At 41.3% G+C, this 27,797-nt stretch overlaps 1 protein-coding gene across 2 annotated transcripts; it reads right to left on the bottom strand.

The window, feature by feature from the left end:
• Nucleotides 1–1,498: 1,498 nt before the first annotated feature.
• Nucleotides 1,499–27,677, bottom strand: LOC109423975 (Golgi apparatus protein 1). Of its 2 annotated transcripts, none has more exons than XM_029871933.2 (6): nucleotides 27,079–27,677; nucleotides 18,617–19,742; nucleotides 17,692–18,556; nucleotides 3,115–3,859; nucleotides 2,932–3,038; nucleotides 1,499–2,546 (listed from the first exon to the last, which is right to left on the bottom strand). In XM_029871933.2, the coding sequence occupies exons 1-6, from the start codon at nucleotides 27,386–27,388 to the stop codon at nucleotides 2,379–2,381; spliced, it is 3,321 nt and encodes a 1,106-aa protein (XP_029727793.2). In that variant the 5' UTR covers nucleotides 27,389–27,677; the 3' UTR covers nucleotides 1,499–2,378. The 2 variants fall into 2 exon arrangements, with proteins under 2 accessions (XP_029727793.2, XP_029727794.2); XM_029871934.2 differs by having other exon boundaries at nucleotides 17,707–18,556.
• Nucleotides 27,678–27,797: the final 120 nt, after the last annotated feature.

Raw genomic sequence — 27,797 nt, 5'->3', positions numbered from 1 at the left:
CCCAAATAAATTACTCCAAAAGTATTTGACAAAAAGCATGTAAAATCTTTAGAAATTATTTATAATTTTATCAATAATTTTCTTGAAAAAAAGGAAATTATTGGTAAAACTGCTTGATATGGTTGAATTGATTTGGAAAAGTTACTTGTGAGACGTTTCAAGATATCCCTGGGAAAATATCTTGTTAAATCTTTTAATCTCTAGGAGAATCTGCGAAGAAAACCTTGGTTAATCATCAAGAGAAATGATAGGCAATCTGGAAGAATCGATTGTATACTATCTAAAGAACATGTCCAACATGGAATACTGGAAAAAATGTTATGAAATTCTTGAAGACGATCGATTTAACAGAATTTCTAAAATCATACACATTTATAATTGTAAAGGAACACTGCGGTAAAATAAGGCATTTTTTTAATATGGCAATATTTTTTTCTGTAATGATACAATACACTGACTGTCCTACCCAAGACACATTATTTAAAGTTTTCCATTTATACCTTAGCTTTTTCAAAAACAATTGTAATTCTCTACAAGGGGGCATCCATTTAGTACGTCACGCTAAAAATGAGAATTTTCAACCCCCTCTCCCCCCTTCGTACGGGTTTTTCCTATACTCAATACATTGCTTGTCACACTTTTCCGAAAAACCCCTCTCCCCACCAAGCGTGACGTACTTTATGGATGCCCCCCAACAGTTCTATCAAAAAAATCCAAGATTTAAAATCAAAATTTAAGAAAAATCTAAAATAAATCTTATGATTAAGTTTTGAACTCTGTATCTAGTATCTGCGATATAGTATCTTTAGATTACAAAAATATGGATCATGTTTAAGAAAAAAATAATGATTCTCATGTAGATGCAATAGAAATTATTATCCTGGACCTTCAATTTTAAGGGTGGTTTATGTTCTAAGTAGATTCCCGGTTTTTCCCGGTTGTTTGCGATTCCCGGGTAATTCCCGGTTTTCCCGGAATTCCCGGTTGAGTGGCCACCCTGCTGATCTTGCCGGTTGCGCTACACCGCCATGAGTTTTGGACGTTGAAGAGATCAGAAAACCATTTAGTGTCTTTGATCGTAAGGTGCTGCGTACAATACTCGGCGGTTAAGGATAATACGGTATCTGGCGGCTTCGCAAGAATTTCGTATACATAAACTTTAGGCCAATACAAAACGGCAGGCTGTGTTAGACTAGTCACGTCGCTCGGATGCCGGATGAACGACGGGTGAACATAAAATTCAGTAGAAAACCAAAGAGAGACCAGCGATCCCGCAGCAGGCCGCGCACACGATGGCTGTTTACTGTTGCAGAGGGCACATAACGTCCAGGGCTACCGGAAAAGGTTTGCCCAGGACCGGGCTATTTGGCGTAGATTTACCGGAACAAATTGTAGTGATGACATTTCTACAAATCTCGCTACCATATAACATCTTTATAAGATTGATATTTCTTACGAACGAATTTCGAAGCAATGAAAAATCCCACTTTCTTCAATCTTTACTTCACTCTCTGTATTACTGTTGATCCTTACGTTTTATGTATATTAATAAATCTACTTATAAAAAATGTCTTCTATAATGTTGCCATCGGCATTCGCTTATTAGTTGCTCTCTGATTTCTTTCAAGTTTTCACGTTAAGTTGCACAAATTTTTGCTTTTATAGTTTTTTTTTGCTCTAGTATAAGTAAAACTTGGGATTGGGATATAGTCACGATGATTGGTGGAGGATGGGGAGGGTCTCAGAATTTCATACCTACTACAAAAACATGTGAAAACACTTCACGAGCTAGCTCTCACATTCGTCGTTCAATCAGCTTTCGAAAAAACACATCTAACTAATATTTTACAAATGATATCATAGGCGAGACATACTAAAAATGAGTCAACAACAGCTTTGGAGTCGCAAAACTATGTACGTACAATTTATTGTAGCATAATTCTATAGACTTAGCTTTTTTCGAAATCAGAACAAATCCAAAGCCAGTGGCTCATTTTCAGTATGTATCGTACCACAGAGGGCAACCAGGATTGTATAGTAGTTGACGATCCGAGATCCGTTCCGGAAATTGAACAGCGGCCAAAATTTTCACAGTACTAAAACTATAATCGTACGAAGTCCTATTAACACAGACACAAAAATTCAACGGCAGACATGGGTTGGCTCATCGTCGTTCCCACTTTAGATACTTACCAGCGCAGAGACCTTACAGTTTGTCCGTTTTGAATTCACACTATTGGCATATCCTCCTCTGTTCCTTCCCCGGACTGCCGCCGCCGCAAACCGATAAACAAGGAAGGGAAGACTTACAAATAAGCGACCAGCAAGGGTTTAGCAGCGGCATTTCGGCGCCGGAGCACCGATCGGCACCACCGTGACTATTTGTTCTTGAGGGCGATCGTTCGCCGGGAAACGCGACCGCACAGCAGCCCGGAAATGAAGACGATGCTGACGCAACCGAACAGCACCAGCAGGAAGTAGTGTTTGGAGGGCGAATCCACCACCTGGGTGTACAGCTGGCTGAGGTTCTCCGCCTGGGGTATCACCTATGATGGATAAAAAATACAGGAAAATAATACGTGATGCCTCTTCTAAAAGCTGTTCTTAATATCAATAGTTATTCCGTAGACTAGGTCATATCCGTTTATGGAAAATGACAAAGCTGATCGCACTCGTGTGAAGTCATTGAGCCAGCTTCGTCGTTGGCCGCTAGACAAAGGATCAGTTCCATTAGCGGAGCCAGCATTTTCTTTTTTCTTACTCTCCTAAACATACACGAGAGAGAAAAGATAGTAGAGGGGGCAGCTTGCCTCCTCTTTCATCACGCTCTTTCTCGTGTATGTTTAGGAGAGTGAGTAAGAAAAAAGAAAATGCTGGCTCCGCCAATGATCAGTTCATGATTGTATTTATTGAAATGAGCTTCAAACTTACCACAGCAGCGTTACGGAACATCTCCATTCGCTTCGTTAGTGTCGTTTTGCACTCGTCGTCCAGTGCTTTCGATTCGTCCTGCAGAATCACCTCCAAGCATTTGAGCACTGAAAGGACCAAAGTTAGTTTATTATATTACACTGCATATTCTCTGGAAGTCTGGAGAAAATCAATTCCACTTACGTCGTCCATTCCCGCTTTGCACGTTGGAACAATACTTGAGCAGATCCACAGCGCACGCCCGCTGCAACATCGGATCCGCATAGATGTCGGCCTTACCCTCCTGGATCAACTCCGCCACCTCCACTTTGCATGCCTGGTTTATGATCCGCTTCTGCAGGAACGCTTGCTTCAGACATTCCTCGACCATGCCGTGATCTTCCTCCGGCGTACCATCCCCCGAACTGCACAGAACCTGAATTTCGTCCTTGCACACACTTTGCAACAACGGATTCAACTTGTAGTTCAGCGCCTGTTCATGCAGAACCTCCGTCATCTGCTTCTCGCAGTCCGTGTGCAACTTCCCCTCCCGGAACTTAATCTTCAAGCATCCGACTACTTTTCCGTTCAATTCCTCATTAACCTTGGCACTGGCCACGATGTCGGTACAGTGATCGGCAATGTCCCGGGCGCAGGCACTCTGCAGCATCGGATTGAACCGGTAGTCCATGTTCTGCTCGATCATCCGGTTGATCACCACCAGATGGCACCGGCCGTCAAACAGGTTCTCGTCCTTGTGGATTTTGAGACAGCCCAGAACGGCCGTCGGTTCGGTGTCCCGACAGTACTGATGGATCATGTCCTTGCAGGTGCTCATCAGGATGTAGTCGGTGGAACTGTCGGTCAGTTCGGACTTCTTGATGGTGAACAGCGCGTGTTGGCACTGTTCGCCCAACTTGCCGTGGTGCGTCTGGAGGCACTCCAAGACCTGGCCGATAGGGTTGGGTAAAAAGTTTTGTTAGTAAGAGAATTAGGAAGAGATTTTTGTGATCTTTTTGTACTTAGAGCATCGAGGATGGCTTATATTTGAAAATACTAATAAGTATAATAATTGGTATTCAGATGGTAGAGGATGGAATTTCTGCAGGTATACTTGGAGTAAATCCTGTAGGAATCCCTGGAGAAATCCTTAGAGCAATTATGGAAGGAATCCCTGCAAAAAATTTCGAAGAAATCTCTTGAGGAACTCCTGGAGAAATGCCTGAAGCAATTCCTAGAGGAATCTGAAGGGAATCCTTGAGGAACTTCTGGAAAATTCCCGGTTGAAATCCTGGAAATTGTTGGAGGAATTTCCGAAAGTATATCTGGAGAAATCGATAGAGGAATTTTTGGAGTAATCCCTGGAAGAATTTCTAAACAAATATCAGGATGATTTCCTTAAGGCACCCATGGAGCAATTCCGGAACGAAAGCCTGGAGAAACCCCTGAATGTATTACTAGATGCATTCATGGTGGAATATCTGGAGGAATTCTGCGAAGGTCCTCTGGAAGAATTCCCGGAACAATCCCTTGATGTATTACTAGAGAAATCCCTACATGATTTCGTGGACGATTTCTTAAAGGAATACCTGAAGGAATTCTTGTAGGAATACCTGGAGCAATTCCAAGAGAAATTCCTGGGAGAATTCCTGGAGCTAATTATGGAAGAAATGCTGGAAGGAATGCCTGGAGAAATTTATGAAGAAACATTTAAGGAATTCCTGGAGGAATCCTTAGAGAAAATCCTGGAGAAATTCTTGGAAAATCCCTGGAGGATTCCCCGAAGAACTTTCTGCAGGAACCTTAGAAGGAATACCTGGAGGAACTTCTAGAGAAAACCCTAGAGGAATTCTTGGAAAAATTCCGTAGAACTATCCCTGGAAGAACTCTTGGAGGAATCTCTAGAAGAATGCTGGGAGGAATCCCTGGAGAAATTTCTGGGGAAATTCCTAGAGGAATTCCCAGAAGAATTTCTGGAGGAATTCCAGGAGCAATTCTAGGAGGAATTTTGGAGGAATCTATGAAGGAAAAATACTGAAAGAATGCCTGGAGGAATCTCTGCAGGAATCCCTGGAGGAAATACTGAAAGAATTCCCGGAAGAATCCCTGGAAAATTTCTGGTGGAATTTCTGAAGAAATTCCTGAAATTATTTATGAAGGAATCCCTGGAGGATTACTGTAGGACTTTCCGAAGGAATTCCTAGATCAATTCTTGGAGGAATTCCTGAAGAAATACCTGGAGGAATTCTTGCCGAAATATTTAGGGTAATTCCTGAAGGAATTCTTGGTGAAATTCCTGGAGGAGTCTCAGGAGAAATGCCTGGATGAAATCCTGGAGGAATGCCAGGATGAACTGCTGGTGGAACTTCAAGAAGAATCACTTGGAAGAATACCTGGAATAATTCCTGGATAAATTCGAAGAGGAATTCCTGGGGGAATTTCTGAAGGAATTCCAGGAGGATTTTCTGGAGAAATTCTTGGAGAAATTACATTAGTGGTTTTTGAAGGAATTTCTGGATCAATTCCGGAAGAATTTCTGAAGGAATTCCTGGAAGAATTTCCAAAGGAATTCTTGGAGGCATTTCCTAAGGAATTCTTGGATGAATTTGCGTAGGAATTCCTGGAGGAATTATCGAAGGTATTCTTGGAGGAACTCCTGAAGAAAGTCCTGGAGGAACCCCTGGAGAAATACATGAAGACATGCCTGTGGGAATTCCTGGAGTAATCCCTTGAGGAATCTCTGCATAAATTCCATGACGAATCCATAGAAAAAATACCTGGAAGAATTCCTGGAGATATCCTTGAAGAATCACTTGAGCACTTTCAGGGGGAATCCTTGCTGAAATTCCTGGAGGAATTCCGGGAGAAATCCCTGGAGGAATTTCTAAAGGAATCTCTAGAGGAATTCCTGGACAAATCCCTGTATGATTTTTAGAGAAATCTCTGCAGCAATTCCCAGAGGAATCCTAAAAGAATTCCAGAAGCAATTTCTGGAGCAATCCCTTGAGCAATTTTTGGAGGCATCGGAGGAAGAAATCCTCAAGAAATCCAAGGAGCAATTCGTGAGGGAATTCCAGGACGAGTTCCTGAAGAAATCCCAGGAGGAAGTACCAAAGAAATTGCTGAAATTCCTGACGAAATGTAAAATCTGATATTCCTGAGAAATTCCTAAAAAGAGTACGTAGCGGAACTCTTGGAGGAATCCCAGTGGCAGTTCCGGAATGATTCTTTGAGTTCATGAATAAACCCCAAGAGGAATCTCAGAAGCGATCCTAAGAGGAATTCTTAAGAGAATCTTTAAACAGTTTATAGAGGAAGTCTAGGATTAATTCCTGGAGGAGTTTCAGAAGAAATTCCAGGAGGAATTCCTGAAGGCATCCCACGAAGAGTTCTTGGAGTCATTTTTTAAATAATCATCGAAGTTGTTCCTGAATGAATTACCGGAAATATTCCCGGAGGATTTGATTTCTTGGAGGAATTTCAGAGAAAAGACCCGTTAGGAATCCCGGAAGCAATCCCATGAGGAATTTCTCGGGGAATCTCAGAATAGCGAATTCCTGGAAGAATTTCTGTTTATATATATATTCCTGGATAAAAAATCTTAAGAAATCCATGTCTGCAGTAATTTCTGGTCAAATTATTGAAGTAATACTTGGATGGACTTCTGAAGGATTTTTTATACAATCATCATTTTGCAACTCGTTACATAAATAACTATAGATTAATTTTTGAAGGAATCTCTGGAGGAATTGTTCGTACTCATATAGTTTATGAAACTAGGAACCAAAAATCTCCAACAGAAATTCTCGAAGAAGTTTTTAGGGAAACCCTTGAAGGAGTTCTTGGAATATCCTAGAAGGAATTTAAGAAGAAACTCCAGAAGGAGTTCCTAAAGAAATCTTTCCAGCAATTCCAGGAAAAGTATCTTAACCCTTTGCAGTCGGAGGGGTCATATGTGACCCCAACATAGAAACGGCTGTATAAATTCACACATTCAATAAAACAGAAAATTGTCTTCGGCAAAGTTGTTGCAAATTGAGTCCTCTGTTGAGGAAATATGGAAATATTTGTATGTGAGACTTTACCGACAACCTAGATCTTCCAGAACACCATGCAGTTTGGAAAAACGAAATAATTGACATATGTACCAGTTGTTCTAAAAGCTGAATTTGGATGTGGGTTACTTTCATGTGTATTCATATGTTCTTCGTCAAGAATATCAAAGGTGTTTTATATTCTGGGATATTCAAGGTGTTCTATCCTGTCCTGTAGTAAAGTGCTTCAAATCTATAAGAACTACAAGATTTTTTTGTCTCTCTCTCTCTCTCTTCTTGGCGTAACGTCCTCATTGGGACAAAGCCTGCTTCTCAGCTTAGTGTTCTATGAGCACTTCCACAGTTATTAACTGAGAGCTTCCTCTGCCAATGACCATTTTGCATGTGTATATCGTGTGGCAGGCACGAAGATACTCTATGCCCAAGGAAGTCAAGGAAATTTGCTTTACGAAAAGATCCTGGACCGACCGGGAATCGAACCCGTCACCCTCAGCATGGTCATGCTGAATACCCGTGCGTTTACCGCCTCGGCTATATTGGGTATTCATTTCTGATACTCAATCGTTTTCGCACCGAGCGTTCACATCATCGTTGGCAAAATACTACCTCATTTCTCCACTGGTGTTTGGTATCAGTACTAATTAGTACTATTTGGTATTAGTACTAATTAGTACTAGTATACTAGTATAAAGTTATAACTTTATATCGTAAACAAAGCACATGGAGAGGCGAAAAAATGTCAACATTATTCAGTTTAAAAGAGAATTCCAGAAGGAATCCCCGAAGATAGTCCAGGATGAATCTCCGAAGGAATTCCAGGAGCAATATCTGACAAAGTCCTCGAAGGATTTTCAAGGAAAATTCTCGAAGGAATTCCAGCAGGAATTTTTAAGAAATCTTTGAAAGATTTTCAGAAGGATTCCGCGACGCAATTCCAGTAGGAATCCCTGAAGGAAATCCTGTAGATATGCCTGATTATAGTTCTAAGAGAATTCTTGATGGAACTACTAGAACAATCCCTGAAGGAACTCCTGTAGGAATTTCTGACGGAACTTCTGGAGAAATCTCTGATGTAACTCCAGGAGGCATCCGTGAATCCTCCTGGAAAAATCTCCGAAGAACTCCAGGAGCGATCCCTGGAAGAACTCCAGGAGCGAATCCCTAAAGCAACTTCTCGGGGAATCTCATGAGAAACTCCTGCAGGAATCTTAGAAGGAACTAATAATTGTAAAAACTTCTCTGTCTGTGTGGCTTCGTGGCAGTGCAGCGAGTGTCACCGTCCATTTAGTCGCATCGTGCTGGGAAGTGCGGGGGTTTTCTCGCCGCAGCTGTCAGGAAAAGTTTTCGGCTGTGACTCTGGGTAGCAGTGAACGTATCCGAGTCTTTTTTTTTAACTTCTGTAGGAATCCCTGAAGAAACTTCCGGGGGAATCTCTAAATTATTCTGGAGATAACCTTGAATCCTCCCGTAAGAATCTCTGAAGGAAATCCTGGAGAGATCCCTGAAGGAACTCCTGGAAAGATCTCCGATGAAACGCTCGAGGAGTCCCTGAAGAAATTCAGGAGGAATCTCAGAAAAAACACATCTGCACGAATCCCTCAAATTCTTGAAGGAATCTCTGAAGGAGCTTCTTACTAATCCCTGTAGGATCTTCTGTGGGAAAACTTTAGAAGGAATTTCTGGAGGAACTCCTAGATCAATTTGTAAAGGACCTCCTGTAAGAATTTCCGAAGAAACTTCTGGAGAAATTCTTGATGGATCTCCGAAGGCATCCTTGAAACTTCCTGAAAGAATCTCTGAAGAAAATCCTGAAAGAATACCCGAGGGAACTCCTAGTGGAAATGTTGGAGGAACTTTTGAAGGAATCCCTGATAAAACACTTGGGGCATCCCTGAATCCTCCTGGAACTACAGGAATGATCCCAGAAGCAACTTCTGGAGAGCTCACTGAAGGAACTTCTGGAGAAATCTTTGAAAGAGCTACTATAATGCATGAACCCTCGAAAGAACTTCTGGATTGAATCCCGAAGGAATTTTTGCAGCAATACTTGAAGGAACTCTTAGAGAAATCCCCAAAGGAATTACAAGAAATTTCAGAAGGTCTCCCAGAAGGAGCTTTAGAAGACATTTCTGAAAGAAATTCTGGAGGATTCTTTTGAGAAACTCCTGAAAATAAATTTCTAGGGTAACCCCTCAAGGAATTCCAGTATGAATCTCTAAAGGAATTTTAGAAGCGATCCAAAAAGGAACTCCTGTAAGAGTCCTTGATGGAGCTTCTGAAGTGATCCCTGAAGGATCTCCTGGAAAGATCTCTGAAGGAGCTCTGAGGAGAGAGATCCAAAAATAAACGCCAGTGGAAATCCCTGATAAGAGTTCTAGAGGAATTCCTGAAGGAACTCTAGAAGCAATATCTGAAGGAACACCTGGACTAATTGCTGAAAGAACTGCTGTAGTAAGCCCTGAAGGAACTTCAGAAGGAAGGAACTCTTAGACTAATCCCTGAAGGTCCATCTAAGGTAATCCCTAACGGATCTTCTGGATAAATATCTGATGGATCTCCAGGAGGCATCCTTGAATCCTCTTGAAAGAATCTCTTAAGGAACTCCTGTCGGAATTACTGAAAGATCCTCTAAAAAAAAACCCATGAAGAAATCTCTGAAGTGAAGGGATCCCTTGATTGGAATTTTGGAAGTGAAGGAAACGCTTGATTGGAGTTTTAGAGGAATCCTTGAATGGCTTTTAGGAGGAATCTGTGAAGGAATCCTGTTGGCATCTCAAAAGAAACTTCTGGAGTAATCCCTGAAGAAACCCCTGTAGGATTCCTTAATGATCTTTTTGGAGAAAATCCTGATGGATCTCCTGGTGGCATCACTTAATCATTCTGGAAGAATTCCCAAAACAACTTCTGGAGAGATGTAAATAATGAATGAAGTGAAAATGAGAAAGTTCCAAGAGTTTCGTATTTCAAAGGACGCTATAGAGAACGTTTTTGACTAGCGTCTAGAACTGCTAAAGTGATCGAATATAAATCATAGATTTTTTCTTTCGTTAATGATCATCATATTTTATTATCATTACCAAATAAGAAAAAATACTATAAGAAATCAATGTTTGCATTGTGGTAAAACTGTTACGATAGTAATCGTGAGATATTTTTTTAGCTCAACTTTATGTAAACTTAATTTTGACTGTTTTGAAACTGTCGGCAGCGGCGGCGCACAAGTCTAGTTCGAAAGGCGTTTCCGTATGCGTCGGACTTTGTTTCTGTGCATTGCAAAGGAGATGGGTCGTTCAAAGACCGTATGCTGCTACATACAAGCTAGGCTAACTAGAGAAATCCCAAGGTAAATCTCATAGTAAATCCCGTAGAAGCTGAAGAACTCCTGCAAGAATTCCTAAAAAAACTCCTGGAGGTCAAAATGCTAGAGGAACTTCATGAGGAACTCCTGAAGAAACTCCTGGAAAAAAATCCAGAAGAGTAAATGAGTTCTTTAAAGAATCCCTGAAGGTGCTCCCGCAGCAATAGGACACAATCGGTGAAGTACTAGAATTGAAGTAATTAGCTGAATTTTTGTATGGTGAGAAGGTCAATAGGACATAATCGGTGAAGTACTAGAATTGAAGTAATGAGCTGAATTTTGTATGGTGAGATGATCAATTCTCCGTTTCTGCAATGAATTGGTGCAAAAAGCGTGGGTATTATGATTTCTTGCCTAATTTAATGCTGTTTGAGCGAAACTTTGGGTAACAGTGTTGTTGTTTTCTCCATTTCTTGCAACTTAAACAACACGGTTACCCAAAGTTTTACTTAAACAGCATTGAATTTGGCAAGAAATCATAATACCCACGCTTTTTGTACCAATTCATTGCAGAAACGGAGAACTGACCTTCTCACCATACAAAAATTCAGCTCATTACTACAAATCTAGTACTACACCGAACATGCCCCATGGGGCACGTTCGGTGTAGTACTAGATTTGTAGTAATGAGCTGAATTTTAGTATGGTGAGAAGGTCATTTCTCCGTTTCTGCAAAGAAATGGTGCAAAAAGCGTGGGTATTATGATTCCTTGCCTAATTTGATGCTGTTTGAGTAAAACTTTGGATAACTATGTTGTTTATGTTGCAAGAAATCGAGAAAACAACAACACTGTTGCCCAAAGCTTTGCTCAAACAGCATCAAATTAGGCAAGGAATCATAATACCCACGCTTTTTGCACCATTTCTTTGCAGAAACGGAGAAATGACCTTCTCACCATACTAAAATTCAGCTCATTACTACAAATCTAGTACTTCACCGATCTGTCCTATAGGACAGGTCATTGAAGTACTAGATTTGTAGTAATGAGCTGAATTTTAGTATGGTGAGAAGGCCAATTCTCCGTTTCTGCAATGAAATGGTTCAAAAAGCGTGGGTATTATGATTTCTTGCCTAATTTAATGCTGTTTGAGCAAAACTTTGAGTAACCGTGTTGTTGTTTTCTTCATTTCTTGCAACATAAACAACATAGTTATCCAAAGTTTTGCTCAAACAGCATTAAATTAGACAAAGAATCACAATACCCACGCTTTTTGAACCATTTCTTTGCAGAAACAGAGAATTGACCTTCTCACCATACAAAAATTCAGCTCATTACTTCAATTCTAGTACTACACCGAACGTGCCCCATTGTCGTACGATTCAGGGATTTAAGGAAACATCTGAGAAGGAATCTTTGAATGAACTCCAGGAAAACCCTCTGACAGATTTTCTATAGGAATCCTTGAATGAATGAATGTCTGAGAAAATTGCTGATGAATTCAAGAAGAAATACCTAATACAATCCCTGAAAAAGTCCCTATAGGAATCCATGAAGGTGTTAATGGAGGAATCCCTGAAGGAGTTTCTGGAAAAATCTTGTCAGCAATTCCAGGAGAAATTCTGGAAAGAATACCAGGGAAATTTTCTGAAGGTATTCATGGAAGAATCCCATAGGAACTACAGGAGAAATTCCGCTAAGAATTCCAGCAGAATCTCTGCCAGTATTCCTAGAGGAATCTCTCAATGAATTACTAGAGGAATCTCTCAATAAATTCCTGGAGGAATCCCTTGAGGAGCTCCTGAAGGAAACCTCGAAGAGTTCCTGTAGAAGTTTATGAAGAAATCCCTGCAAATGTTCCTGAAAGAATTCCTGTATGAGTTCCTGGAAAAATCTGTACAGCAATTGCAGTAGATAATTTTCTAGTAGTTTCAGGGAAACCTCTCAAAGAGCCAAGGAGCCGCAGGCGATAACCCTCAAAGAATTCCTAGAGAAATTTCTGAAACAATTCCTTGAAAAAAATCTCGAGAAATTCCTGGAGGAATCCCTGATGGAACTCAAACACCAATCCTCGAAAAAGCTCCTAGAGAAATCCTTGGAGGACTGCTTGGCAAATCCTAAAAGGAATTTGAGGAGAAATCTCAGAAGGAGTTCCTGAGAACATCTCTTCAATAATTCCAGGAAAAGTCACTTAAGAAATTCCAGGAAAATTCCTTCTCTGAAGAAATTCTTGGCGAGTTTCTGCAAAAAATCTAAAAGAATTCCTGCAGAAATCACCGAAGTACTTCCTGGAGGAATCCCTGGCGGAGTATATCAAGAAATCCTTCAAGGCTTTCCAGGAAAAATGCCACAAAAAATTCTAAGAGAAATCCCTTTGATTAAATTGAAGGAATGTATGAAGGAACTATTACGGAAATTCCTTGAGAAATTCCCAAAAGAATTGGACACGATCAGCGAAATACTACATTTGTAGTAATGAGCTGAATTTTTGTATGGTAAGAAGGTGAATTCTTTATTTCTGCAAGGGAATGGTATAAAAAGTGTGAGAGCAAGGAATCATAAAACCCTCGCTTTTGCACGATTTCCTTACAGAAACGGAGAATTTATTTTCTCAGTATACACAAATCCAGTTCATTAATGCTAATCTAGTACTTCACCAATTGTACCCAATGGAGCACGAACGGTGTAGTACTAGATTTGTAGTAATGAGCTGAATTTTTGTATGGTGAGAAGGTCAATTCTCCGTTTCTGCAACAAAATGGTGCAAAAAGCGTGGGTATTATGATTCCTTGCCTAATTTGATGCTGTTTGAGCAAAACTTTGGATAACTATGATGTTTATGTTGCAAGAAATGGAGAAAACAACAAAACGGTTACCCAAAGTTTTGCTCAAACAGCATCAAATTAGGCAAGGAATAATAATACCCACGCTTTTTGCACCATTTTGTTGCAGAAACGGAGAATTGACCTTCTCACCATACTAAAATTCAGCTCATTACTACAAATCTAGTACTTCACCGATCTGTCCTATTCCAAAAAGAATCTTTCAAGGAACTTTAAGAGAAATTCTCTAAAGAATTCCAGGAGAAATCTCTGAAGGAAATCTTGGAAAAACCAAGATGAACATCCTGGAATTCTGGAGGAATCTCTAAAAGATCTTCTGCAGTAATCCTTGAATAAACTCCAGGAAATTCCAGATGGCTTCTAAAGGAATGCCTGGAGAATCTTTGAATGAATCCCTGAATAAATTCCTAGAATAATTGCCCCAAAAGAGTTTCTGGAAGAATCCCTCAAGAAAATCCAGAAAAACCCCTCAAGGAACTCTAGGCGAAATACCTCTAAGAGTTCCAAGAGAAATTTATGAAGGAGATCTAGAATAACTTCATCTAGGAGTTCCTGTAAAATGCATAAAGGAGTTCCTGAAGCAACCCCTGAGGGAGTTTGAGAATAAATCACTGAATGAGTTTCGGGAGGAATCCTTAATGGGGAAATAGCTCGAAAAAGCCAGGAAAAATTCCTAGAGCTATTCAAGAAACAAAAATTCCTAGAGGAATCTCTGAAATAAATCACTGGAGGAGTTCCTGGAGGAATCCTCGAAGGAGTCCATGATGAAATCTCTCAAGGAACTCCAGGAAAAATCCCACAAAAAATCAAGGAGACATTCCTGGAGAGTTTCTGGACAAATCCACGATGTAGTTCCTAGAGAATTCCTTAAAGGAGTTCCTGGACAAATCTCTGAAATAATTTGAGAAGAAACTGATGAAGAAATCCTTGATGGAGTTCATGGAGAATTATCTCCAGCAATTCCAAGAGAAGTATCTCAAAGATTTCCAGCAAAATCTCATAAGAAATTCCTGGGGGAATTTAAGACAATATATATATATATATATATATATATATATATATATATATATATATATATATATATATATATATATATATATATATATATATATATATATATATATATATATATATATATATATATATATATATATATATATATATATATATATATATATATATATATATATATATATATATATATATATATATATATATAAATGCAGGTGGCATACGTGGGACCGCGCATAACTTGCGAACGGAAGGTCCAATTTTGGTCGCCTTAGGTTTGTTCTGTTAGTTTTCACCCAAGGAAGGTTTATGAGGTAAAAAAACATGGAAAAATTGAGAGTTTTTGAAAATCGATCTTCCATACATTTTGACCGAGGATTTGGTCTTGCCTAAAAATTTGAAACGTCAAAAAACGCAGTAGGCAAGACAAAGTTTGCCGGGTACAGCTAGTATATATATATATTCTAAGTTCAATATTGTGTGAAACGCGCGACTATTTCCGTGAGTCGATCGGTTTTCTCAATAGGAAGATGGAGACGCGAATATTGAATGCAAAATCAGAAGCGCGCTATAACTTTCGTGGAAAAGTCGGTTTTCACGGTAGTGTAAACGATCAATGCGGTGACGCATTTAATATAGAAAGATCGTTGACGTATGTGCATTACTCTTACTATCGCGACCAAATAAATCATAATCGGGATGAAGACCGTGTCGTGTATTTTCATATAACTTGTGGATCATATCACCTACCAAAGGTGGCTCCAAGTTCCACACCTTACCCTACCCTACTAACAAATACTCCTTCCTGAGACAACTGTGGGGATGCTGTGGATTCCACGGTTTCTAGTAACAACGGTTGTCAAACTAACATTCCTTCCCCTTTCCCGATGACTGTAAGGACGTGGCCGACGCCGTTATTGACTTTAAAATATTGAACTCTCGATTTGTGCACATTGAGAGTGTGTAGCTAGTCCCAAGCACCATTCATTGGATCTCTGTGCAACTTCGATTGTTCTGGTCAATCACGGAGTAGCAACTACGATGTGTACGGTTATCTTTGTTTTGCTTTGCTTTGCTTTACTTACACCCCTTTGATTCTGGGCCCCTCAAATAGTTATAGGAGAAATTCCTGATGCAGAAATCCCTGAAAAGCTCCCTGAGAGATACCTAGGAAAGTCCCTGTATAAATCTCTGAAGGAGTTCCTGGAAGAGTCGCTGAAGAAATCCACGACACAGTTTCTGGAGAATTCCCCGAAGGAATTCCTCGAGAAATCTCTGAAGAATTTTGAAAAGAAATTCCTGATGGAGTTCCCGTAGAAATCTCTCCAGCAATTCCAAGAAAAAAATACTCAAAGATTTCTAGGAAAGTCTCTGAAGCAATTTCTAAAGAAATCCCGAAGAATATAGGAGTTTATGAAGAAATTCCGTGAAAAAAATCCACAAAGAATTTAAGGAAAAAATATCGAAGAAATTCCTGCAGGAATTCCTGAAGAGTTCCTGAAGAAATCCCTGGAAGAATCCCTCGAGAAAACTCTGAAGGAATTCCTGGAGGAATCTCTCAAGAAGTTTTAGGAAAAATGCCTCAATGAATTCCAGAAGAAAGGAGAAATCCTTGAAGAAACTCCTGTAGTAATCCCAGAAGGAGTTCCTGAAGAAATCCCTGAGAGAACCCCTCAAGGAATTCCAGGAGTAATCCCTAGAAGAAGAAGAAGCTCATGGGAAATCATTGATGACGTTCCTGAAGAAATATCTCCAGCAATTCCAGGAGAAGTGACTCAAAGATTTTCAGCAAAATCCCTGTAGAAATTCTGGGGAAAATTCAAGAAGAAATCCTAGAGAAGTCCCCAAAGAAGTCCTGGAGAAATAGCCGAAGAAGTTTCTGGAGGAATTCATATAGAAGTACATGAAGAAATTCCTCAAGGAATTCTGGGACAAATCCCACAAATAATTATAGGAGAAATTCTTGCAGAAATCTCTGGAAAGCTCCCGGAGAAATTCCTGGGAAAGTCCCTGTATAAATCTTTAAAGGAGTTCTTGGAGAAACCCCTCAAGGAATTCCAGGAGTAATCCCTTAAAGAACTTCAAGAGAAATTCCTCAAAGTATTCCAGGAGAATTTTGTTAAGGAGTGTCTAGGAAAATTCCTACACTAATTCCTGAAGGAACTGCTCGAGGAATCCCTAAAGAAATTCCTAGTGGAATCGCCAAAAAAATGCTTGGAGGAATCTCAAAAGGAACTCTTGGAAGAATCTCTGAAGAAATTCCTGGAGAAAACCATGAAGAAATGGATCTGTATGAATTACTTACGGAATTCATGGAGGAATTAAAAATAATTTCCTGGAGGAATTTCTGAAGGAACTTTTAGAAGAAATCCTTGATTTACCGCTAGGAGAAACTTCTAACAGAATTTTCAGAGGAATGTATGAAGAAACTCTTGAATAAATCCCTGATGGAATTTCTGGAGAAATTATTGAAGATCTTTCTGGAGCAACTTCTGAATGAACTCCAGGAGAAACTGTTGACGAAACTTTTAAAGGAATTCTTGAAAAAATTTTTGGAGGAATACGAGAAGAAAATCATGAAGGAATTTTTAAAGTAACTACTAGAGAAATCCTTACATTAACTTCAGTCAAATCTCCTGACGGACCTAACGCTATGATAGGGGTTGCAAATTTAGGTTTATTCACGTATGGGTAGGCATAGGCATCGTCTAAGAGAAATCCCTGAAGGAGCTCCGTGGAAATCTTTGAAGAAAGTTCGGAAGAAATCAAGCGAAAAACGATGGAGACGATTTCGGGAAAACCTATGGTCTCCAGTTAGCCTAGTGGTTAAGGCTAAGGATCGCCAATCCGGAGACGGCGGGTTCGATTCCCGTTTCAGTCGGGAAAATTTTCTCGATTCCCTGGGCATAAGTGTATCATTGTCCTTGCCTCACAATAAATTCATGCAATGGCAGACAAAGAAAGCCCTTTAATTAATAACTGTGGAAGTGCTCAAAGAACACTAAGTTGAAGCGAGGTAGGCCAAGTTCCCAGTTGGGACGTTGAGTCATAAAGGAGAAGAAGAAGATAGATGAAATCCCCTGAAGAACTTCATGAATTCGGTATAAATCTCTGGGAAAACCGCAAGAGAAGCTCCTAGAGAAGGAAAGAACACCTATAAAAATCTGCGGATGTCTCCAGAGGAACTCCTTGAGATTCTAGGATCTTTGGAAACAATATTTCCGGAACAAACCCTAAAGGAAATTCCACGGAAATAGCTGAGAGAAATTCCTGAAACTACTGCTGTAGAAATCCTGAAAGATTCTCCAGAAACGAATCCAGAAAAACCTCTCGATGAAATTTGGGGAATAACTACTAGGTGCTCCTACACAAAATAAATAGAAAAAAATCGGGTAATTCTCCAAGAAATTCAAGGAGGGACCCCGAGAGACAACGCTTATGCGAGGACAAAAAAGAATAACAAAGTTCTTGAAAAAAAGTCGACCCCAAGCCACAAGCCATCCTCGAGCAAATGAAACCAAAACACATAAATCGTTCGAAATGAATCAATGAATCAAAGGACAAATCACACTTGCATTGTTCCTATTCACCTGACCGGATCCGTGCGGCACGTTGAAGCAGAACGAGTTGATCTCCTCCCGGCAGGCGGCCTTCAGTTTCGGATCAAAGTCGATATTCTCACGCTGCTGGAGTAGCTGAGCCCTAACCTGCTGCCGGCACTCCTTCGGAATCGAGTGCTTCGCCCCCTTGATGGTGTCGTTACGCATCACCTCGCTGAGGCAGGCCACCACGTCGTACTTGGTGTTGCTGTGCGGACAGAACCGGGCCACGTACGGCCGGCACGCTTCCTTGAACTTGTACGTAAAGTGGTAATTTTTCAGCGTGATGATCTGGAAGTGCTCGATCGCGGCCCGGCACTTGACGTCGTTTCGCATGTCGGCGTCGTTTTTGTACGAGATCAGGCACTCCATCATGTCGCCTTCGTCTTTGCCGGTTTTCAAGATTTCCGCGCAGTGGCGCTGCATGGCATCGCCGCAAACGGTCATGATCACGGGATTCAGCTCGATGTGAGCCGCTTCCTCCTCGGTAAAACTGCTGACTGCATCCTTGCATTTTTGCTGTAACTTTTCTAGGTTTTCCTGCAGACAGAGCATTTCTTCGCCTTTGCCGGTTTTGTCGAAACAGAAGTAGGCCAGATCGTCGATGCATTCGTCCTCGACCTCCGGGATCAGATCGACGGATCGGGCTCGTTGACGCATAACCCGCTTGACCTCGTGGAAGCACTCCGGCTTGAGTTGCATTTCCTTTTCCGGATGGTAGGCGTACCGGTGCAGACATGGGAGAATAAGGGGTCCCCGTTCCGGGTCCATCTGACCCGTTTCCAGATCGGCCCAGGTTTTCTTCGCCTTGCAGAATCGGATGGCGTCGTCCTTGCAGTTTCTGAAAAGACAACAGAATCGTATATTTGCTTAAATAGATCATAACTTTAAACCGACTCACCTGTAAAGTTGCGGATCCAGCTTGAAATCCCTGGCGACGAAGTACTGAATCTCCAGCAGCGCAGTCTCGCACTCCTGGTTCATAAAGTTCGTCCCAATCTTTTCCATCAGACAGGACATGACCCGTGCATCGCCGCCTTCCGTATCGGAACAGGCCACATCCACCACCGGTTTGCAAGCCTTCCTCAACACCGGATCCACACGCCAATCCTCTCCAACGTCGGCCACCTTCACCAACGTCTCCAACGCGCGCTGACACACCTCCGTCACGCGACGTTCCTTCTTCTTCTTGGGCCGGGCATGCTCCATCAGACAGTGAATCGTCTTACCCCCGGCATCCAGATTACTGCAGAACTTGTCGATGTCATCCGCACAACCGGTCAAAATCTCCGGCGACAGTTTATAATCCTCCATCAGCATCCGGCGGTGGTCGTTGATTTCCGCCACGCAATCCTGACTCAGCTTGGTGTTGTTCTTTTGGATCGCTTCCAAACACAGCAGAATCTGTGCCAACCGGACGTCCTTATCGTCGGAAACCCCCCGCCGACAATGATGCAGCTTGATGTCCTCCTTGCATGCCCTGGTCAGCCCTTTGCTAACCTTGTAATCGTGAGCTATCAGCTTCTCCCTTCGCATCAGCTGCTTCTGGCAATGCTCGGTCATTGTTACGTCGTTCCGATTCTTCATCAAACAACGCAGCACCATCTGTGACCCCGGAGGAATCGACGGACAGAACCTGATCGCATCAACGGCACAGGACAAGAACAACTGGCGATCCAGCTTCACATCGTCCGACTGAATCTCCGACAGATGCAGAACGCCCTTCTTGCAGTCCCCGTTCAACCGGTCCAGCTGGTTCTGCAAACACGATATGGTCTCTCCTTGAGAGACCTTCCGGTTGTCGTTGCTGATCCGTCCGCAACTAAGGCTTTCAATGTCTCTGGTGCAATCCTTCAGAAAGGAACCGATCAATCGATAATCGGAAAAGGCTACGTACTCCAGCCGTTGGATGAATTCTCGACAGCCGTTACCCTTGACCAGGTCCCGATGGTCAATCACACAGGCCAGGTACTGACCCGGATCATGCTGGGCGGTGCAAGGGAATTTGTCGTAATGTTTGGGACAACCTGAAAATAAATGACAACCGGATTAGAACAGAATGAATAATCACGAACAATGATAATAGTTATTAAGGTAATCCTATAACAGTTCCCCGGATACCATTACATATCCCGAAAATCAGTAACTGGGGACTGTTCCCTGAATGACTGATACTAGAAATGCTGATGGTATAAAGCAATAGCTCATGGCATCTCCACACGCTCCCGTCAAAGTACCCATTTTTTTTTATTTGGAGTCTGTGTCATTTGGCATGAAATCATTTGGCATAGAGACAGGGCCCCCAACATTTGGGGAAGGGGGGGGGTCTAGAAAAGTGTGACAGTACGTGTATTGGGTATAGGTAAATTGCGTGACAGAGGGGGGAGGGGGGGTCTAGAAATCCCGAAAAACGATGGACGTAATATTTGAATCTTCCCTTAAGCTATTCAAACACAACCAACAAAGTTATTTTTTGAAATAAAACCAAGAGTAAAACATAAAGTTTCATTATTCTAAACAAATTATTCAATGTAATGACATTGCATTGTTTTCAAACAAAACCAAGATATTATTGAAATTAAAAAGAAGGAATGTGGAGGACGAGGCGCCTCTGCTGTAAAAATAATTCCAACTTCAAATGAAAGATCTATATTTTCCCTTCATAGAAATGTGAAGTTTTGTACATGTTACAACATGAATTTTTGAGATTTACTTGATAAATTAGGCACAATTCGATGAAAAATATTCATTTTCTTCACATTGTCAGTCCTTTGTCAAGCGAGGGGTCCATAATTTTACAGGGGATAGACAAAATGATCGGGACAGGCAACATTTATACTTTTCAAAAAATGCTGATTATAGTTCATTTCAATTCCCTCTAATTGACTTCTACATAAATATTTTTTGAAGGAAAGTAACTACACAGCCGGCAATAAATTGAAAAAGTAATGGGATGCATATCAAAAATAGACCAATTTACTAAAAAATCATGAAATAATTGAAATCGCTATAACTTTTTCTCTTGTTAATAATTTCAAGTTAAGTAAAAAGTTTTTCAGAGCTCATTATATAAGTCATAAATGGTCAAAATTTCATTGCATTCGATTCATTGAATCCGGAGATATAACAGCTCAAATTTGGCTATCGAATAATTCTACCTTTTTCTAGAATCTTTATAACTTCAAGCAGAATAGCCCGAGTGTTTTCATATTTTGACCACTAATACACAACTAGTTGATCAACTTACAGTGAAAATTTGAGAATATTTGATGAACTTTTCGAAAAGTTACAGCTAGTTGATCATTTTTAAAAAAGGGAAATTTTGCCTGTCCCGATCATTTTGTCTATCCCCTGTAACTCAACCAAAACGGTTTTCATCCTTTTTATCATTTCCAAGCGAATAAGCAATACAAAAAAATTGAAATCCCACACTTTATGTGAATGGCGGTCTGGTTTTAGCGAGAATTCACCAAGTAGACTTTTTTTAGTAACAATACACATTAGGCCGTTCGCAATTAACATGAAACTGAAACCAAAACTGCATGTCTGCAATGCACAGTTCTAGTTTTATTTTTCGAGCACATAGGGTATTGGTTCCCTTATTAAGCATGTGACTCCCATTTTCATCCTACGAAAAACAAAGGATTGAAGCGCTGTTTGTTTTGTTTCTTATTTTTATATTTTTTGTTAGAAGTGAGCATCCATGAAAACAAAAAGAACGGAATCAATCGGTGCCGTAATCGCTTGTTTTCAAATAGGATGAATATGGGAGCGTGAGATTACTGATGGCACACATACCCTATTTTAAACAAATTTGAAACTGCTCGACAGGTTTGCTTCCAGTATAAAACTTTGTTTTGCAATAAACAATTTGAGAATAGGCCTGTTAGGTGTTGTAAGATGCTGTGCTGAATGATTGCTTCTGATTTTTTTTTTTCGGCAGATATGGTGGTTTCCTGATACGATCCCGGCTGATAACTGGTGGCATTTGTTACCGGTTATAAAACCGTCACAAAGTGGACACATAAAAAGACAATACTGAAGATTGTAAATGGTCAAAACAAAAATCAACCAACAGCATTACATCTACTAGAAGTAGCTCATGTTGAATAGAGTTTGCTAATTAAGTCTAAACTGTTAATTTGAATAGCTATAAAACCCCCTCCTTGTACCATAATAAAAACGATTCCCATCTCTGTGGGAGCAACTGATCGATATGGCACCACGAAATCCGGCATCACTGATGGGAGAGCTGAAGAGATATAGGAGCGAAGGAAGGAGGAACGAGGAGGATAACGAGAGAGGTTGATGAGAAAGGGTGACGAGAGACAGTTGTTCTCGGGTCGTGAAGAAAGTTAGAGGTATTTTCCGACTGTTGCGTCGGGTCGAAGGTCGATTTTGAATGCCCGGACGCAAATACGGAGTGTTAGTGAAGAACAACTTTAAAAGCCCAACGAAGGGTTCGGAGTACGCGGCCATTCGGTGGTAGGAGACGATTAGTTCGACGAGCAATTCCCGGCGGCAACGGCGAGGAACCGGGAAAGAGAGGAAGACAGGCCCCCTCCCCTCCTCGTCGTAGCTGTTTGTCCACGCGGCCAGGCGATAGCCGACAACGATTAAAAGCTAAACAATATTCCCCGACGGCACCGACGTAAGACTGGGCAAGACACGGATGCCCCCCCCCCCTTCGCGTCGAAGCTGCTCACTACGAGGCCATCGGAACCTACGCCGAAGAACTATCCCCGGCGGCACCGACGACGAACTGGGAGAGAGAGAGGAAGACCCCCCCCCCCCCCCCCCCCTTCGTGGCGAAACTATACAACACGTGGCCACGCGATGGCCGACGAGACCCACGCCGAAGAACATTCTCCGGCGGCACCAAGAACGAACTGGGAGAGTAATGACGACTGCCGCCTCCCTCGTGTCGAAGCTGTTCAGCACATGGCCATGCGGTGGCCGACGAAACCCACAACGAAAACCATTCCCTGGCGGCACCGACGGGGAACTGGGGGAGAAAGAGCAAGACTGCATACCCCCCCCCCCCCCCTTCTCCGCGACGAAGCTGCTCATCCATGCGGTCATGCAATGGCCGACGACATAACTGCCAAGCAACAATCTCCGGCGGCATCGACGAAGTTCTGGGAGGTAAATGTACTGTCACCTTTAACGTCCCCGCCGGTTTTACCCCAGCCGACCACTGGAAACACCAAGGTATGCATAACCTCTTTCCTCGCTCCTTCGCACCAAAGGGCCCCAACGGTATCCAGAACGGCCGCAACGAGCTCTATTATTCTATGTTGTAAACCCTAGATAATAAAACTATATTATGTTTAGCCTTATATGTTGTTATTGTCATAATTTGCTTTGCACATGTCCCTTTTTGTCCTCTGCTTTGTGACGTCTCGTTTAAATTTGTCCACGTTGTTGGTGGGGTGAGTATTCTTCCCGCAAGTTGTCGCCGACCCTGAGAGGGTATAGCCACGGGGCTAGTCGAGTATTACACATTACTGGGAGTTTCTATGGATGTTGTGCCAGCAATTCGGTATATGTCTCCCGAGACGACGAGTGCATGAGTCTCATGCCATTAGGCTATCTTATTTTTCAAGAGTTCCCCAAAAATTCCTCCCGTAACTTCCTATGTGAAAATTCCTTTATGATGTTCAATGGTAATTGCTTTAGAGTTTTCCCTGTGAATTTCTTCATAAATTCACGGGGAATTCCCACTAGGATTTCCAAGTAATTTATCAAAAGTTTTCCGCGAATTCCTCCAGGACTTCCTCGGAAATTCATATTTTTTGCGGAAATTCTTTCAAGATTTCTCAAGGAATTCTCCCAGAATAACCCTCATGATTTCCTAAGAACTTCTGCAGCATATTCCTGGGAATTCCTCGAAAATTTCTCAGGGAATTCTTCAAGGATTTCCTTGCAAATTCAAATAACACTGCATGGGAATTCATGCAGGATTGAACCGGGCACCCTTCCAGGATTTCTCATGGAATACTTTTAGGAGTTCCAGAATTTCTCCGGGAATTCTTCTAACAGATCTTTAGGAACTTATTCAGTTGTTCCACGGAAATTCCTTCAAAGTTTTTGTCACAAATTTTATCCAGATTTTTTTCGGAAATCCCTCCATTGATTCCTCAGCTGTTGCTTATTGACAAAATTATTACTGTTGCATAGCCTAAGGCCGAGGGTCGGATAGCTGAACTTCTTTGAGCAGATTCAATGACGTCGTTTGATGGATAAGGTAAAACCGCGTAAAACTGAAATTAAATTTATTAATTCGCATTCCTTTTATCTTGGTTTCAGTGTATCGAACATTTTTTCAGTGCGACATCTACTACTTCTTCCCTCACTCTATGCAAACAATTATTGGCTTCGCCGGATCTATGGTGTTTGCTGTGGTAATTGAATAAAGCACTAATAAACTTATGCCACAATATTTGAATGACACGAACTCACCTTTATAATTTATGTTAATCTGTAATACTCAAGCACTATTTTAATAACTAGTTTACTGAATTCATTAACGTTCTAAACTCCAAGTCGCCTTTTCTCTCACATAATTATTTTCATTCCATTTTCATAGCAGATGCTACGATGTCGTTATCTGTCAGAAATAATGCTCCTACTTTGACATAGGACTCCTCGAAATAGTATCGCAACATTCGGTGCCTTATACTTACAACTTTTTCTGTATGTTTATGACATGCCAGCTAACCTGGTAAACGCCAGTAAAGGGCAACATATATCAGTGTGTCCTCGAGGATACTTCCAGGGATCCACCAAGAACTTGTGCAAAAATCTCTCCAGGATTTTCCTAGGAATTTCTCTGGTTTTCCTGGAAATTTATCCAAAATTTATTCGAAAATTTCGTCTAAGATTTCCACGAAATTTACTTCAGCAGTTCACAGGACTTCTTGCAAAAAGTTCTCCGGCATTTATGTAAGAATCCCTCCAGGATTTCCCTAGGAATTCTTTTAGGATATTCCTACAAATTTCTCCACGAGTTCCCCGGAAATTGTTCCACGAATTCCATAAAAATTCCTCCAAAAGTTTCCGGATTTTTCTTCCAGGTATCCATGGGAATTCCATCATTATTTCTCCGGAAAAAAATGACCAAAAATTCATCCAGCATTTTCATGAGAATTCCACAAGGTATTTTACGGAAATTCCTTCAGGAGTTCCTCAAAACTTTTCCTATATCAGGAGTTAGCCAGTATTTTCTCCAAGAATTTCTCGAGAATTCCTCCACGAGTTCCTCAAGACTGTTTCCAGGAGTTTTTCGGGAATTTCTCCAAGAGATCTTCGACAATTTCTTCATGAATTCCTCCAGGAGATCTTTTTAAAAGTTCCTCAGGAATTCCTTCAGGAGCTCTCCAGAAATTTCTCCAGACAGAAGTTTTTCGGGAATTTACTCCAATAGCCAGTGGCATCTCGTATCTGTAGTGTCCGAAGTTAAACTGTTATACAGCTCACAATCAGAGAGCGAACCCGAGTGTGAACCGAATGTAATACCATACTCAGTTGAATAAATCAGTCGATGTTTAACTACCAAGTGATGAACACGTCTTTTATTAAACCTATAAATCACAGAACACAACAGTAACCTCACTTTTTACCTGTTCAACGACCCTAAAACTTGCATTTGCAGAGAATACAGGAGCAGGATCATCTTGAAAAATGGACGGAAACGTAATCCTCGGGAATTTTCATCGGGAATTCCACCAGAAAATCTTTGATATTTTTTTCAAAAGTGTCTCAGGGATTCCTCAAGGAGATAATCGCAACTCCTCCAGGAGTTCCTCGAGACTTACTGCTGGAGTTCCTCGGAAATTCAGTACTTTTCCGAGAATTCACCCAGGAGTTTCTCGTGAACCAGAGTTACCCCAAAAGTTTTTCGGAAATTTCTTTAGGAAATTTCTCAGGAAATTCTCCAAGAGGTCTTCGGAAATTTCTCCAAAAATTCCTCAGGAATTCCACCAGAAGCTCTTCGAGATTTTTTCCAGGAGTTTGCTCGGGAATTCCTCCAGGAGTTTCTCGGGATATCCTCCAGGAGATACTATGAATTTTTTCCAGGAGTTCTCCATGAACACTAACAGGAGTTTCCCGGAGATTCTTCCAGCAGTTCACCGTAAATTTCTGCAGTTTTCTTAAATTTGTTTTTTTTTTTTCAGAAGATCCTTAGGAATTTCTCTTCAGTTATTTTTGGGTATTCCACCAGAAGCTCCTCGGGAATTCGTGTAGAAGTTCCTCGGGATTTTCTCCAAAAGTTCTTCCAGGGTTTCCTTAGAGAATTCCTCCAGCATTTCCCCGGAAATTCTTTCACGATTCCCCCGATTTTTTAGGGTTTCCTCAGGATTTTCTCCAGGAATTCCTCGAGAATTCCACTAGAAGTGTCTCGGGTACTCCTCCAGAAATTCATCAATTATTTCTCAGGAGTCCCCCGGAAATTGCTACAGAAGTTTCTCAAAAATTTTCATAGGAATTCCTCAGGTTTTTTTTTTCAAGAGATCCTTGAGAATATCTCCAGGAGTTGCTCGAGAATTTTTCAAAGAGTTCCCTGGAAATTCCTGCATGAGTTCTCCGTAAATTCTTGCAGGAGTTTTCCGGGAATTGTTGCAGGAGTTGCTTGTAATTTTTTTCTCAGAAATTTCTCATAGAGATCATGGGGAATTTATTCAGGAGTTCCTCGAGAATTCTACCAAAAAATAATCAAGAACTCCTCTAGGAGTTTCCCGGAAAGGCCTCAAAGACTTAAACCACAAGTTCCCGGGAATTCATGCAGAAGTTCCCCGGAGAAAAAGTATAGATTCATCCAGGAAGCTTCTCCAAAATATGCAAAAAGTTGATTTTTTCAGCACGAGTCGTACTCATTTCAGTTGCATAATGAAACAGTGTGGAAAAATTGATCATTATGATTTAGAAACGAGTTATATTAAATTGAAATTATAATTCCGAATTGCATAAGGTAATTAATTTAGCAATTGGCCTCAAATCTTTCCCAAACAAGTTTAATTAATTGATCAAGTTTTGACCAGGAAATTTGGCCGACAAAAACTCCTAATGACGAAAAGAACCCGTCGAATTTGGACCTTATATAAACAAATCAGTACCACTTCAAAACATAATAAAAAATAAATAAATCAACAAGACCTCTGTAACAAAGGATCCATATCCTACTTAATTTAAAATTCAATATATTGAAGCTCAATTTGAGCTAAAAAAACTTATAACAATCAAGCATGTTTAGCATGTCTTGAAAATAATTACATTCGGCAACACTGGCCACTAGATCTCGCATCCCAAAACAATCACCCCCACCCATCGAAGGAATCGCACTATCAATTTGCTATTATTTACCTTTCTGCACCAACCGCTGGATGTTCTGATCATCCATCAGGGTCAACGTGTGGCTCCAAATCAAATGCTGGCAATCCTCCGACAAGGCGTCCACCTGCTCCTGGGACAAATTCTGCACACACTCCAGCGCCTTCAGGTCCTCCATCCCCTTGGCCGCGTTGGGGCATAACTCCCGCAACCGCGGGCAGGCCGGTTCCTCCAGCAGCCGCACCATCTGCGGACCACCGGAATTTACAATGTCCTCACCGTTCCCCGCTAGTGCGCTGGCCACCAGCGCAATCAAAACAACCGCAAGCAGTGCATCATCCATTTCGCAGCCCTTGTTGCTTCTGCTTGTTTTTCTTCCTCCGGTCACACACGCAACGCACCACGGCACAGCAAAACTCTATACAACTTTTCGACACTATTTCGCGACAGAACGCCCGAAATTCCACCGGTAGCCGGTAAATCACACGCGCACCATTACGACCAACGGATTTTCAGAACAATTTTCGACCCGGATAGCGGTAAATTTTTGGCAAATTTCACGCGAGAACAGGAAGATGTACGTGTCAGCACTCCCGCACTGCAGTTTCTTCGTTTTTAGCGTTTTTAGGACTTTGATAAAGAACGAAGATGAGCTGGGATGGGAAACGAACGAAAGAAACGACGAAGTTTGACAGCTCTGTACGATGATGGGGAAGGCGAAAGAAGAGAGAAACAAAACAAAAGCCGAGAGA

This window comes from Aedes albopictus, chromosome 3 (assembly GCF_035046485.1).
Source record: "Aedes albopictus strain Foshan chromosome 3, AalbF5, whole genome shotgun sequence".
NCBI lineage: Eukaryota > Metazoa > Arthropoda > Insecta > Diptera > Culicidae > Aedes > Aedes albopictus.
Note: the sequence above shows the minus strand (reverse complement) of the source record. Positions and strands in the feature narration are given on the sequence as shown.